We start from the raw sequence: 14,848 nt of genomic DNA, 5'->3' as shown, positions 1-14,848 counted from the left end.
GTCATGACTTCCTGAGTGATGCTCAGTTGTGCTTATGTTATACATAGGCTTGTTGGTTTTTTGTTTCCAAAGGTAATTAGAGTCCTAATAGTGAGGTCTAAATTTTGAGAATGTTCTTCACCTTCTGTGCAAGAAAAAGATCGCTGCCATTAGCTGCTTGTTAATTTCTTCGTGCTGCTCCTATTACATCTTTTTTCTGCAGTGCTCCCACTTCAGGGGCCGGCCGTCATTGAGGAGAATTTTCAGTTGCCATCTTGTTCTTCTAATCTCTTCTGAAAGTCTGCATCTTTTCTCCTTCACTGCTCATAACTGTACTGCTTGTCTAAACTTAAATGAAAACCAACACAAGGCCAACGATAATAACAAACAGGTTAGCCCAAGTTTTCTTGTGTAGGCTTTCTCTGATCATCTGTAGGTTTTAGTTTGAATATTTTGCCTGCCTTTTGTTTTGCTTGTTGGCAGGAGAATGTAAGAAAGAAGTTTAAGTGGAACGGGCGTTATTTTGTATTTCCATGGCTCAATTACCTGCATTGATCTCTGAAAATGCATGGTAACAATCTCCCCTACTTAAGTTTGGGGCAGCACGGGGAATGCTGGTTGAACCATGCTGGCTAGTAGGGTCTTAGTATGTAAAATAAATTTATTTTCTTTATAGAGTGAATTCATCCCTGTATGGAATGATAATAATTATTATTACGAAGTCATAGTGGTAACTCTGACTTGATTTTACAAAACGAGGACAGAGGGCAAAATTAGTCAGTCCTTGGTCCCAGCAAAGGAGCTCATCAGGTTGTTCAGGAAACATAGAAGTATAATAATGATATAATAAATTAATCCAAAATATTTCCATAAATAGAAGATTAAATAACAATCTAGAAATTAACCTTTTACAGTTTATTGGTGTCAATTGCTGTTGGTGATTTAGTGTGGTGGTATAAACTATATGTACTATTGTGTAAAAAGTATATTTTTGTTGCAAGCGAAGTTAGATACCGAATGCTGAACTCCTTTGAAGGCATGAAAATGTATTCTGTTATGCCATTCGTGTAGTGACTTCTTTACCAAATCTTTGAACATTTTAGAGTGTGTGTTTGAGTATTTGCAAACAAATCTTTGAGGAAAGATATCTCCAACAATTGCAGAGCAGTCTTTATAATGTGGTGAACAAATCTGTCATGTTCCCTTAGAGGTCAGCTACCTAGGAGGCTTTAGTCAGCAGCTGTCCAATATTAGGTTCCCTTGAACATAAGATCAAACAACTAATTTTATTGTGGGATTTCTGTGGTCTTATTTACTCTTGCACTGCTAAATGCTCGGATATATTTTCAATCTCCTTACTTTTCTGGGCTCCATTCCCAACCTGTGGAGGGGACTCATTGGTAGAAATACTTTGCCTTGCTCTACGTCTGTTACATAGCCAAATCGAGATGTCTTTAATCTGAAATGCCTTTTCAAAAGTGTTTAGCGTTTTTGTTCCTCTTCATTGGTGTGCGGCTGTTGAGCACTCCTCTAGGTCAGACTACAGCCTGCCAGACGGGATCCTGAGAAAACAGGAACTGCGCAACTGCTGGCCACCTTGGGATAGGTGGTGTGACTGATTTGTTTAGACTGACCCTGCAGTGCTGTAGTAGAGGGTGTAAATACTAAATTAAGGGAATGAGTTGTAGTTTTAATAGCCATGAAATCACACCTTCTCCTTCTTCAGTTTCTTATCATTTTAGCCACTGCTGCAAAACTGTGAAGCTAGAGCTGCTTTGAAAAGCAAGACATTTTAAACTTGGCAAAGACGGCATGTTTTCCCTGTTATCATCTGCTGTTGGAGCATCTAGCTTGCTGCGGTTGAAATTTTCCTCCAAAATCTGTTTGATGGGGACGGCCAGCAAGCAAAAGCTCAAAATAAAAAAAAAGGAAGTTTGCCAAAATTTTTTTGAGAGCAACCAAACCCAAAAATGTCTGCCAGCAAGGTTATTATTTTAATAAGCCACACAACTATCTTGCCTGTAAACTTGCTGTGCATTTTGAACTGGGGAGGGGGCCAGACAGGCTAGTATCAAGTAGGTTTTGCTGTACGATAAAATTCAAGGTAACTTCCTTGTATGTTAATTAGCTTGCCCTACTGCTTCACAGGAAACATCTGAAAAGTGTCTTTTTTAATAAAGTTCCTTGCAAGCTCATTATATAACATAATCACCTTCAGCCCCCTAAGAACTTCAGTTTGTATGGTATGTGAATTTGCACAAGCGTATAGCTGGAGGTGAAGGGTTGTGTTCTTAATTTAATCTTGTATAAAGTGATTTGAGCCTTGATAATGTCATTGAAAGAATACTTTTTAGATGTTGTTGCATGTCCCCTCTTTTGAGGTGTGCTGTTTTTCGTTAATTGGTTATGTCGAAAAACGTTGTACAGTGTTTAATTTGACAGGATAAAGTTTAAGTGCTGATACATGTGTCGCCTATGGTAGAACTAAGTCTCTCAGGTACACTAAATATAATATTTCTATTTGGAAAAAAAAAACCCAGAAACTTCTAATTGAAGTTAACAATTTTTTTAAAAAGCTATAGGAAGTTAACTGTCTTTAGGTAAGACTAAATATTTGTAACTTTTTTAGTTAATGCTTATAAAAATAACAATCTTACAACAATCTATTATTGAAATTCTTTGTGGAGATATTCCTGTGTAATCCCACATTGATCTTGCAATTCTAAATTGTCTCAACGTTGGGTCACGCTGAGATTTAGTCAGACCAGAGGCTCTGCTATGTCACAGCACCCTGAAAGAACACTTCCACTTGCTGCTTGTTGCATGAAAGAAGTCAGTGTAAAATTAACGAATATGCAGAACATGTGGATGAGGGCTAATTTTACTGGTTTCTCCCATATCTGTGTAATGTTTCCTTAATGTAGTGGTCCATGATTCTGACTTTTGTAGCAGCTGAATTTTAGAGTATGTGAACTTGGAGCAATGCATTTTAAAACTCTTTTGCAGCAAGTGGGACTTCGAAGTCTAAGCTTTCTTCAACATCCTTTTCAGTTTGACTTCTAAGATATCTCCAGAGTATCATCCAGAGTGCCTTCTCAGAGAGAAGAAAACCTCTCCTTCCGCCTTTCTTTTCTACTCAAAACTAAGTTTGAACTTAAACTTGGTTTTAACACCTTTAGCGGGGAAGAAAAAAAAAAAAAAGCAGAACATGCTGTTTCTTAGTTTCAACCAAGATGTGTAAGTAGCAGGCTTTTATATAGACATACTGGTTTAAATAGGTTCTATAACCTCACTCTTTTCCATTAGTGCATACTAACTATTTAATAGATGTTCAAATAAAGCCTCTGCAAATAGGCCTTTTATTTGACTTTTACCTCATGGAGCTTTCTCTGCAGGTAAGAGAAAGCTTTGCAGCAAGAGCAGGTTAGAGATTGAAGATAATCTGGGAATGATTCAGAAATTAAGGCATTACTTTAGTGGTTTGACAGCCTACTCTTTCAGAGTAGAAAATGGAAACAACTACAGGACTGGTAGTGAAAAAATGAATATATGTGAAAACTGATATAGGTGGGGTGGAAATAAAGTTTTGAGTTTATTCAAATCTTTCCAGTTTGTGTCTTCATCTCCCTCGTAGAACAGGGGGAAGGTCTGACATATGAAATGACAAATCTGGATGGCATTAGAAAAAATTGCAGCCTTGAAACTGAATGGAAGGCCAGCGGGTATTTTGTTTGCCAGCTACCGAGCTTGAACCGGAAGGCTTACAGAGCATATACTTTCTCCGGTATTTTGACATCATATGAACTTGTTGAAATTCTGAAATGAAGAACAATTAAGGATAGGGGCTTTTGTGGAAAATGGAATAAAATGAAATGTGGTTTCATAGTAGAATTCACTAGATTTTAGAATTTGTGCCAAAATAATGTTCTGAAGTAAGCAGAAGGAATGCTACTCAATCTGATGGACTTCAGTGAACTTCACTTTCAGTTGTGTGTCATTAGATTTCATTGAAGCTGGAGAATGGGAAATATTACAGGTTTTGTAAAATGGTTAAGGTATGGGGTGAAGAGGAGACAATAGGTTATGATAAAACAAGGGCTTCTTGGTTGTCGTAAGCTACTAATGGAGTTGCATGGACGATGTTCTTGGAACCAATCTGTTATTAATATCTGCTAACTTGGATGCACAAGTGATGTGTGCTATGTATGCATCATGAACAAGTTTCATACCTGGAACATGACCAGAACAAGTGAGGATCAGAAAATAATCAGGAGAAATTGAATGACTTCGAAGATAGGGGGATGATTTAGGATGAAAATAATAAGGAATAGAAGACTATGCACTTAAGGACTAAGAAAAACGATTTCTGCTTTTTGTCAGAGAGGGCAGATGGTTGGTTCACCACTTGGCAGGAAAAGATGCATTGACAACAATATGAATGTAGTGGGATGCAAAGGAGTGACATACTTCTGCGGAACAGGGAGGTACTGTGGTCACTGAGTGCTGACTGGAGGCAGCGACATCTGGAAAAGGAGTAGGACGATGAGAATGAATGGTGGAATAAGGGAAATGTAAAAAAGTCCAGAATAAGTACTTGACTGAAGTGGCAACCAAAGCTAAGGCAGACAGATTCCTCTCTGCCTGCCTTTTTTGTTTGCTCTTGTCATGTCAGGTCAAGGACAGATAGAGCAAGTCTATCATCCTTCACACCAGTGTGGGAAAACATGGAAGCAAAAGCTATGGGACAGAATGTCAAACACTTTTTAGTAAAAAAAAAAAAGCCTATTTTCAGTTGCTTCTTTTTTGTCTTGGATTATTTTTTAATTTTTTTTTTTTAATTTTTTAATCTCGACTCAAAAATGCAGTTCTTGTTAACACTGAAATTAAGGTGAAACTAGATATTTTGCTAATGGATTGCAGTCTGTCCCTGCTAAGACTTTCACCGTTAACTAAGTGGTAGATTTTGTGCTGTGGATTGACGTAGCCTTTAATACCAGCCCTACTGATGATCCATGCAGATGCTAATATGGAATATTGGATCATATGTTTTGATTTGCTTTTGGATTACTGAGCGAAACAAACAAACAAGACCCCAAAATGTTAGATGTGTAAATAATAGGATTTAAGAATGCTGGATGCATTTATAAAGTTTGCTTTTATTTGTGAAATCTGTTTTTGGAGTTCTACAGGAAGAATTTTTAGTGAAGCTAGGCTGATAACTGCTCACTGCTGGAGTTTTGGATTCCTTCGAGGTGTACGTGAAGCATTTCTCCCTGAGGAACCTGAAGAGGAAAGCTAGTAAAAAGAGTGCTGTCTTGATGACACAGTCTGTTAGCTTCTTACAGAGCAATAGAAGGTGATGATATGGGGAAAATGAAAGCTAGCATGTTTCATCTTTGGTACCAAAATTAGGATATAATAGAAGAAGATGTAGGATGTCAAACTTCTATATCCTTTTAGTAGTTAGTTAGCTATGGGCTAAAATGACCAAGGGTATACAGGTTTTAATTAAAAAAAAAAGTGTCTGGAACAGAGAATATTAACACCAACTTCAGGGTCTGCTTATAGTCATTGTTTTCTCCTTTTTGTTCAGTGTTTTATGTTCCTTAGGAAAGCTGGGAAGGCAGTTCCTAACAGGAGGCTTTATTCAGTAAATTCAGCCTTTCCATTCTGTTAGGAAACAGGGACAGGCAGCGAGCAATTCTTGACAAGGTTTTATACTGAACTTTTCTTATAGGTGCCTGAATAGGAATGAAAGACAATGGGTCAGATTATTTTAATAGCAAACCTACTTGCCCCACAAAAGACTTGCTCTGTCTCTGACATTCAGTGCAGAATTTTTCTTACTGTTAACAAACCAGGGTGTTAATCTCCACTATCTAAAATAAAACTGGTGTTGTGTTTAGTTTGGCTTATAGCATAGCTTCAATTCTTGGTTTACGAGAAGTAGAAAAGAGTTTTGTGGTGGGATGTGTGTGTGTATGTATGTGTGGTGGGTTTTTTTTTTCCGTCCCACACCCATCCTTGAGGAGGTTAGCCTCAGATTGCGATCTGTTTTAAGTCTTTTTCTCCCACCCTTTACCTGTTGTTAATTATGTCTTTCCATGTTTCTGGATTCATTTAAATGACTTTGAAAAATGTTTGGCTTAATTAGCTATTTTTCCCAGAATTCAATACATATTCTTCTGTGGGAAGTTCTTGCCTCAAGGTGTTTTTAAGTTAAAAAAAAACCCCACTTTGGAAAAGTGAAGAAAACAAAAATCTTCAGTAGTTTTCTGCAGAAAGGAAATGGTGTGAAAAACTCTCTGAGCTCAGTTAACCTTTCGGGTTTCAGTAGTCGGGAGGATTTTGACACTTGGCTTGTTTCATCAGATAGAAATTTGCATTAGACCAAGGGACTGTTGGCTTCACATGATGGGTATTTAGCCATTTTCACAGCTATCTGTACTGAGAGGCTGTCACAAACTGGTGTTGCAGTCTGAGTTTTACATAGCAGTTCTTGATACTTGATTTTCTGCTGAGCTTTTGAGTCTGAGGGCAGCACTGTTGTCCCTTACAGTGAAAAGAACTATATAGCTTCTTGTCAATAAGGTGCTTATTAGCAATGACTTGCACACAGGGCATGCAGACTAGTTAGTAAGTCTACAGGAATCCCCAGTGAGGTTGGTGAAAATATGCATGGATTAAACGTGCATTTAGTGCAGACAGTGTGCACAATGTGTGTGACTGTGTTCGGGATGCTTGAGAACGAAGTAGAGATGAGGGGATAGAAAGTTCTGTGATTTAAAGATTGGTAGAAACACCACTTCCTTAGGATAACTGGAAATTGGATATTTGGTGATGTTACTCAAAAACATCAGCTGGGACTTTGGGGTAATAATAATTCCATAATTCCAAATGAAGATGACTTAAATAACTTCCCTACAACTGATATGATTTATTATGGTGGGATCTCTATACACAATTGCAGCTTTGGACCTGTTTCATACTTTGCATCATCTTGCTTGCTGCTTGCTTGCTTGTTGCTCAGTTACTTATCTGGCTTTGCTCACCAGTCTTAGTGACTGACTAGCTAAGAGATGTCATGTCACCTCAAATCCTAGTTCTGCGCATCTGTTTAATGCCTTGCTGTTTGATAGCTGAGAAGGGTTGCTGTTGAGTCTAGGCTGGCTTTAGCTAGCAATCGGTTTAAACCTTGCATACGGTCTTCACATTTGTGCAGAGAGGGTCCCGCACTTGGCCACAGTCTGACATTTATACTTCTTATACTGGAGTTCGGTTTAGCTGTACTGCTAACCCAGCTTCCCAAGGTGTAGTGTATCCTAGCGTCCAACAGCCTGACATACAAATTAAACCCTGTGCAAAGGATGGGAGCCGATATGCAGAGGTTGGGCAGGTATACCATCCCTAATCAACACATTAATGAACATGCCACATGGAATAAAGATAATGGAAACTTTTTAGATATTTGACAAGGTATAAAACCTGTTATAAGAAGTCAAGGTTGTATCCTCTTGTACAACAAAACATACTAAAGTGTTTTCTTCTTTTTAGTCCAAGTGGTAAGAAGTTCAGAAGCAAGCCTCAGTTGGCAAGATACCTGGGAAACACTGTTGATCTCAGCAGTTTTGACTTCAGAACGGGAAAGATGATGCCCAGTAAATTGCAGAAGAACAAACAGAGACTAAGGAATGATTCTCTCAATCAAAATAAGGTTTGTTAGTAAATACTGTGTTTAAGGATATCCTAAGAATTTCCTTTCCTGTAGTTCATTTAGCAATTTCTTTTCTGCTTAAAGCAGTCCGCTTCTAAGATGTACATGTATGTTTAATTTTCAGTAGTGGTAGAGACATAAATTTATGAATAGAAGGAATACTCTGCTACTACCAAGAAAATATCAAGGTGAGGTTAAGTATGAATCAAAAGTTTGAGTAATTCAGGAGTTGGCTTGGGACTAAGAACCTCAGTGCTAGTCATCTACCTGAATGATATTCTTCTAAATGGGGAAAATTAGGGCTGTTGACGCCAAGAGATTCTCCTGTGCAAGGCTTCAAATTGCTATGTTCATCTTCCTGTTCTGAGATGAAGTAGTTCACATTATTAATGTGTGCAGTATGTGCCAGGAAGCTTGTTTTCTGAGGCAAATGTATTTATCTGTACAAATCTGGATGTCTGTGTACAGCTATGTAGCTGAACAAGGCCAGGTGTTTTTCTGTTTAAGATTGGGCCTTTCTCAATTGATCTGATTGTTCTCTTATTGTCTATTTCTTTTTGAACAACAGTGTATCCTTTTGAATACTGAAGAAAATGTGTATAGTAGATTAAAAATGACAGGCTGACGCGTACAGAAGTGAAATAACTGATGTAGCACATAGGGACATGACAAGTACATTTAGCTGACTCTCAGATAATATGTTCCTGGAAAAACTTCAGAAACCTTGTACAACAGTTTGAAAGGATTTCTGTAACAACCTGCAATGTTTTCTTTTTAAAGTGTTTTATTCTTCAGGATTTCATAACTTACAGTAGTGTATGAAAATACCTAATAAGTTACAGCTATGTCTTGTGCACTGATGTTTTTTGTCATCTGCCATTTGTAATGCGTGAACCACACATTTCATGCTGATTTCTTTTTATTTGAAGCATGTGTTCAAATTATTTAGTATTTTCTTCACACAGACACGAGGCTTTCAAATAATATAACATTTGGGGGTAGTCCAAGGAAAGGTTTTGGTTAGACTTTTTGCATGAGCAGAAATTACAACACTTGGTATATAAAATCTAGATGAGTCTGTGCTCACTTTATATTCCTGTGATCTTAGATTACTTGAATGTTGCTCACAGTAGCTCTGTTAAATACAAGATTATAAAAAAAAGCCTTTTTTTAGGTAAATAACATTTATTATTTCTAAGTGACTGAATCTGTAACTCCTGAGCTTTCAAGAATTTCTGCAGTATTCCTGTGATAGTTAAAAATGAGATCCCAACTTATTCCTGAAGTTTATGTTTTCTTCCACAGACACTGAAAGAGATTGGTTGTGGTGTCTTCTAGTCCGCCTTGCAGCTGTGCTGCTGGTGGGCCATAAAAGACAGACTTGCATAGGCAAGTTTGTGTATAAACTTGCTCATGTTTTATGGGTTGTTTGTTTTTTGTACAAACAATTTACCACAAATGTTTCTAAATTCTTTGGCTCCCCTTATGTTTCAAGAAGGAATATCAAAATATACTTGAGTCTTCTTTCTCGGACGTGTCTAGGCAGTTGGATTTATGCAGCTGATGGATGGAAATGCTGTCTTGCCATACTTCTAACTTTTGAGATTCTCATCATTAGCAGATTAGAACTCAGTGTCAAGATTGGCATACTAATGCCACCTGGCTTAAAATGGAACTGAGGATAATATATGCTAATGAATGCTCTCTGTTTTGTGATGTTAATGTACAACAGTGTAAATGACACGGAAATATTCTTTTAACAAAATACTTATCTCCAGTCTTAGCGTTGTGCATTCTTACTGACCTTTCAGTATTGGCAGTAAAGGCATATATTTGGTAGGTTTATTTATGGTAGAGCCGCAGAAGTTTTGCTTCAACCTATACTCATCTTGCCATTGTTTTCTGTGTAACCATCTTTACATTTCTCTTGCAAATTAATTTATTTATTTGAAGTGCTTTTGAAGAGACAATGAAATAAGGAATACAATTGAATATGAATCCAGTAGATACAGCATACTGCTTTGCTTATAAAAATATGCTTATCAATTCTTTATTTTGAAAAGAAAACATAATAGAGAGTACTGGTGTCCGGTTATAAGTGATTTGAAAGGCTTGGAAATACATTGCTGAGTTTTTAAAACATTTTTATGTCCAGGGCACATTGATGCTTCTGGAAATACATGTCTTTGGAAAGATAGTGGACTGAAATTCTTTTGGAAACCATTGTTGGAACATAAAATACTCCTAATGAGTAAAAATGAGCAGGGAACATTGATACTTCTGCTAGCTGATACATTACTATAGTTCCCAGTGTAGGAAGAGATTTTGTTTTGTGAGAGTAGTCAAGCCATGTAAAAGCCCACAGTATGTCTGTGTTTCTGAAGGCTGGAGTTTTGTAGGTGTGCCTAAAACTGAATATTGTGAGCTTAATCACCATCTGAAATGAAGTAATCTGTGTCTGACCAGTTGAAATATGTAGATAGCGTCTTCTATCTGGAAAGCTCGAAAGAGCTTTCTGTTCTTCAGGAGAGGTTGTAGGGATCTTTGTTACTTATTTATATTAGAATGTACTGAAAGCTTTTCCTTTGTCATGAATAAATGTTATGTATGGCTGGCTTATGATTTGTTGTGAAAAAGAGTTTCTCTGAATATCAGTCGCTTCCTGTTAATGTGTGATAATTTTTTTTCTGTGTACATCTGAAGATCTGCAGGTGCTGGAGGTGGGTGAGCTTAGGAAGTTTCTGTACTAAAGAGTTTATTTCTGTTGTTCAAAACTCAGTGCCACAAATGACAGACTGTTTATTTAGGATGAGATCAGAAAGCCCAGATGTGACTATGATTAGAAAGGAAATAAAGTAGGAAAGTAGTAATATACTATAATTACAGTACTTAGGAAGTGATCTGTTCTTAGTTTAAACAGTTTATCCTAATGACCATTTTCTAGTATGTAGCCTTGACAAAAAGTATGTGGGACATCTAGCCCTTGAACCTGTATTTCCTGCATCGTTTATAACTCATCAGGCTTTCGCTTTAATTCTGGGGGCCATATCATTAATGTAGCTGAATTTTCTTAATTTCTCACACTGCCTGAAGAAATCTCCCTTTTTATTTTTCTAAGTTTAATGGATTTATTTTTTAACTTCTCTTTAAGTCACATTACTGGCCAAAAGGAACCTGTAAATATTTTTCATGAACTTGAAACGAAGACCTTTGTTCTAGAAATGTTTGCTAAACCAGATTTATCCCCCATATGGCAGATGGCTCTGTAATATTATTGGTTTTGTCGGTTTTAATAGCTATTTTACCACTAATACTGATGCTGCTGCACAGAATGCCCTGGGGGCATGGACTTCAAAGCTTCAAATACTACTTTGAACTTGATGTCACAAGATCAGGGAATGCGAAGCTTGTAGGATAGGCAAGGTCTGTCAAGGTTCTGGTGTGAATTAAGTTATGTGGTGTGAGAAAAGTTCATTGTCAAAATACTTTGTGCAAATTTAAGTACATGCGATTACTGTCTAGCTCTGGTTGGTGATTTTGTGCTCATCAGAGATGCTTTAATTATATATGAAAATATATATGAAAAAGTCTAACATTAGACTTACTATTGTCATCATCAGTAGGGAGAAAGAATAGAGACCATAACCAGTATGCACCGTGCAAAGCACATGCTAAAAGCAATGACCAAAGTATCTGAAAGTATTTTTCTAGTGGACTGGGACTACCTGGGTGAAACATTAGGAGAAGACTGATGTCTAGATTTATTTATAAGCTTAGATTCTCACTTTTGCTTTGTATAAAAAGACCTTAGGACTTCCGTACTAATTGAATGGTAGTTTCTCGGGTTGGTTAAAACGATTAAGTGTAATCAGGCAGAAGTACTTGTGCTCAGTTGCCGTTCGCTCTGGCCATGGAAACCCTGGTCCCAGTTAGACAAGAATCAACAGCGTGTTAGGGATGGAGCTGAAGGTGGAGATCTTTGAAGATATGCTGCTTTTCCCATTTAAAGGCAGCAATATTGCAAGATATGGAGACTGGTTAGTTTCTGGCTCTAAGTTTATACACCAGAAAGGATAGAAGCCTGAATTCCTGAGGAAAACTTCCATTGGAATTTGTGGGTTTAGCCTTATTATGTTTTAATGAGTTAACTGTGCTACCTGGAAATTATGAAGAAAGGGGACCTATGAAATAACAAGGTATATTTAAAGAGTGGTAGGAATAGAGACCTGTGATCAGAATTGCTTCCATTGAAAAGAACAGATTTCTAGAACTCTTTCAGAATTCATCCGTATGTTCTAGCATATTTCTTCTGGTGGTCTGGAAATCTGTTTTGGCTCTTACGAGAGGATGAGCAAATCAGTAGTAAGCAAGGATTCCCAAAATGCTACAGCGCTAACTTATAAATGAGTGTATGAATTGAGTATTACTGTTGAATAGCTAAGAATGTGCGTAGTACTCTTGATAAATCACCTTCTTTGTCATCTGCATGAAAAGTTGAGGCCTGAAATTTTAAAACTATCCCTTCATTTAGGTTATGTTGAGATGCCTAGATAAATATGAGGTGTTATTCTGTTGCTCCTTCCTATCAATCACATTCCTTAGAATTACGTGGAGGAATTCCTTATTTTTTCTACCAGGAAGGATCCAGTAGCACCGTGTCATCCTGGAGAGGCTATAGAGAGAGGTTCCTCCCTTGCCTCTCCCTCCACCCAACAGATGAATCAAATAGTTGGATGGGAGCAGCCAATATAATAACCATTGTAGTGTGCAAGGATGTATTTTGGGATTAAGTGGCTTGCCTAGAGAATGGTCTTCATGATGACAATTACCTTCTGTGGAGTGCAGCGATGATATTCTCTTTATTGCTAGTTTATAGATTATGGACTGTACACATATAGAAAGAACGGCTTCACACTCCCTTTCTCATCAGCCATCCACCTCGCAGTAACAGAAGTATGCTAAAATACAGGACATTCTGATGGTGGAGGAACTACCCTGTCAGATTGCTCTAGCAAAGATTTAAAAGAGGGAAATGTACTTTTAAAATAAGAATTTAATCTGAGACAGATGCAGTGAAGAGAAGGCTTATTGCTTAATAAGCCTAAGCCTCTCGCTGTATTTTTAATTTCATTTTTATGCAGATCATTACAGAATATCTATAGTCGGTATTCTGACTTTCATCATCTGGAATTCTGGAGTGTTCAGCTTAGAAATGAACGATTTTTAAACAAGCATGTGCTCTCTGCTTCTTAACATAGTCTCTTTTATGAAGTCGTGTAGTCCAAATTGTATAATCTAAATATGGAGGATTTGAAGATTGAGATTTAATTCCCATTTCTAAGCCCAAGAGACTGCTTTTTCTCACAAAATTGGGAGTCTAAGTAAATCCTAATGAAAAACTCTTTTAACATCATCCTTGGATGGAGTCTAATATCGATGTTCATTGTGTAACTTTTGAGCTATGATCTCACAGCCAATTATAAACTTCTGAGATATAAAATATTACATAATAACTTATTTTTCTTCCTTTTGAATGAGTAGCAGTAAACTTTTAAAAAGCAAAAGCGTAACCATTTTTCTTTGTCAGAAACTAGATATGGCTATTAAATGTTTTGAAGTGCTGGAGACTGTCCTGCAAAATAGTGAACTTGCTTTTTGATACATGTTCATTGGGAAAATATGTATCATGGGATATTTATTTTCAGTGTCTCTCTTGTGTCAATGTAATGATGTGTCTTCTCAGTCACACCCTTCTGTCCTTGGGGAAAAAAAGGGAATTATTTCAGTTGTTAAGAAAAATATCAGACAAAATGCAAGAGCAGAAAAGTCTGAAATTATCTGTTCAGGACTTGGAGGAAAAGGGATTACAAACAAAAAGCTGTAAGGTGCTGTTCTGTTGGCACAGCCCTTCAAACTGGCAGTCTGCTTTTGGATAGAGAGACGGATTTAGAAAAGCCGGAATGGTGTGCAGGTGATGAGCGCTCTTTTTCTTTATTCATCCGTCTTGGGGGTTATGGGAGAATTCTGTTCCCCCACCCCAAATACTTCTGGGGTTGTTGCTACGGAGAGCGGTTCAGGCACTAGTATCTCCAAGGGCCTGAGGGTTGGATGTGTGACAAGATATTATTGGTAAAGTTGTATCTGATGCCTGGGAATCATCAGTTCACAAACTTGATAAAAACTAGCTTTGTCAAAAGACTTATTAAAGTTGATATAGTTTTAGTTTCTTTCCAGAATAAATTGCTGCACTTAATTAAGAGTTGTTTGATGTAGGAGTTGCTTAGGAAATTTGTGACCAAAGTTATGTAGGAAGTTGCTGTCCTTTAGGACCTGGAACTCTATAAACTGTTTGCTACAAACATATTTTCATGAAGCTTTGGAGATTTCATTTTGACATCTGATCGTGAAGTTGTCTCTTTTCAGAATGTAAGTCACTTGAAAAATTAGCATATATATTGTAACAAAAGAAACGATGGACTTTCAAGCAGTTTGATTCTTCCCGAGAAGGTGAAAATGTGTGGAACCAGTGAAGTGTTACATTTTTTTTTTCTTTAAAATGGGTGACTGCAAAGGTTAGTTAAGTACAGCATTTAAGGGAAATCTTTACTCCAAAAAAAGCCTTCTTTTGCACATCAGTGGAAGAGGGTGATTCCAACATTAATTTGTTTACTTTTTATGTATAATTTTTGTTAATTCACTTTTTTCTTTTTTTTAACAGGGAAAACCAGACTTAAATACAACTTTACCAATCAGACAAACTGCATCAATTTTCAAACAACCAGTCACCAAAGTTACCAATCATCCTAGTAACAAAGTACGATCTGATCCACAGCGAGTGACGGAGCAGCCACGACAGGTGAGAATTAATCTGTTTCCATTGTTACTGCTCAGAAAGTTGAAACAAGCTGAAAATGTGCTTATTTTCAGCTGTGCTTCAATTACAGATGAGAATTCCTATCTTGAAGGTTACTTATAGAAATGTGTGTAATACATACAATTTTTTAAAAAATACAGAAATAACAGTCAGTTCATACAGAGATTAATATTTCTTAATCCAAAACTTCATTCATATTTGATTACCACATTCTTCTTGAAATTCAGATATATGCTGTACTGTCTCAATTGGACATGGAATATAAAAAAAATTTCATGTGC

General features: G+C 37.0%; 1 protein-coding gene across 1 annotated transcript in view; it reads left to right on the top strand.

Annotated features, from left to right (window-relative positions):
- MBD2 (methyl-CpG binding domain protein 2) overlaps positions 1-14,848 on the top strand; it is a 41,723-nt gene that overhangs the window by 5,490 nt on the left and 21,385 nt on the right. The window contains exons 2-3 of the mRNA XM_050913095.1: positions 7,534-7,693; positions 14,412-14,549. Coding sequence (XP_050769052.1) covers positions 7,534-7,693; positions 14,412-14,549 — 298 coding nt within the window. The remainder of the gene's footprint in view (positions 1-7,533; positions 7,694-14,411; positions 14,550-14,848) is intronic.

This window comes from Gymnogyps californianus, chromosome Z (assembly GCF_018139145.2).
Source record: "Gymnogyps californianus isolate 813 chromosome Z, ASM1813914v2, whole genome shotgun sequence".
Classification (NCBI taxonomy): Eukaryota; Metazoa; Chordata; class Aves; order Accipitriformes; family Cathartidae; genus Gymnogyps; species Gymnogyps californianus.
Note: the sequence above shows the minus strand (reverse complement) of the source record. Positions and strands in the feature narration are given on the sequence as shown.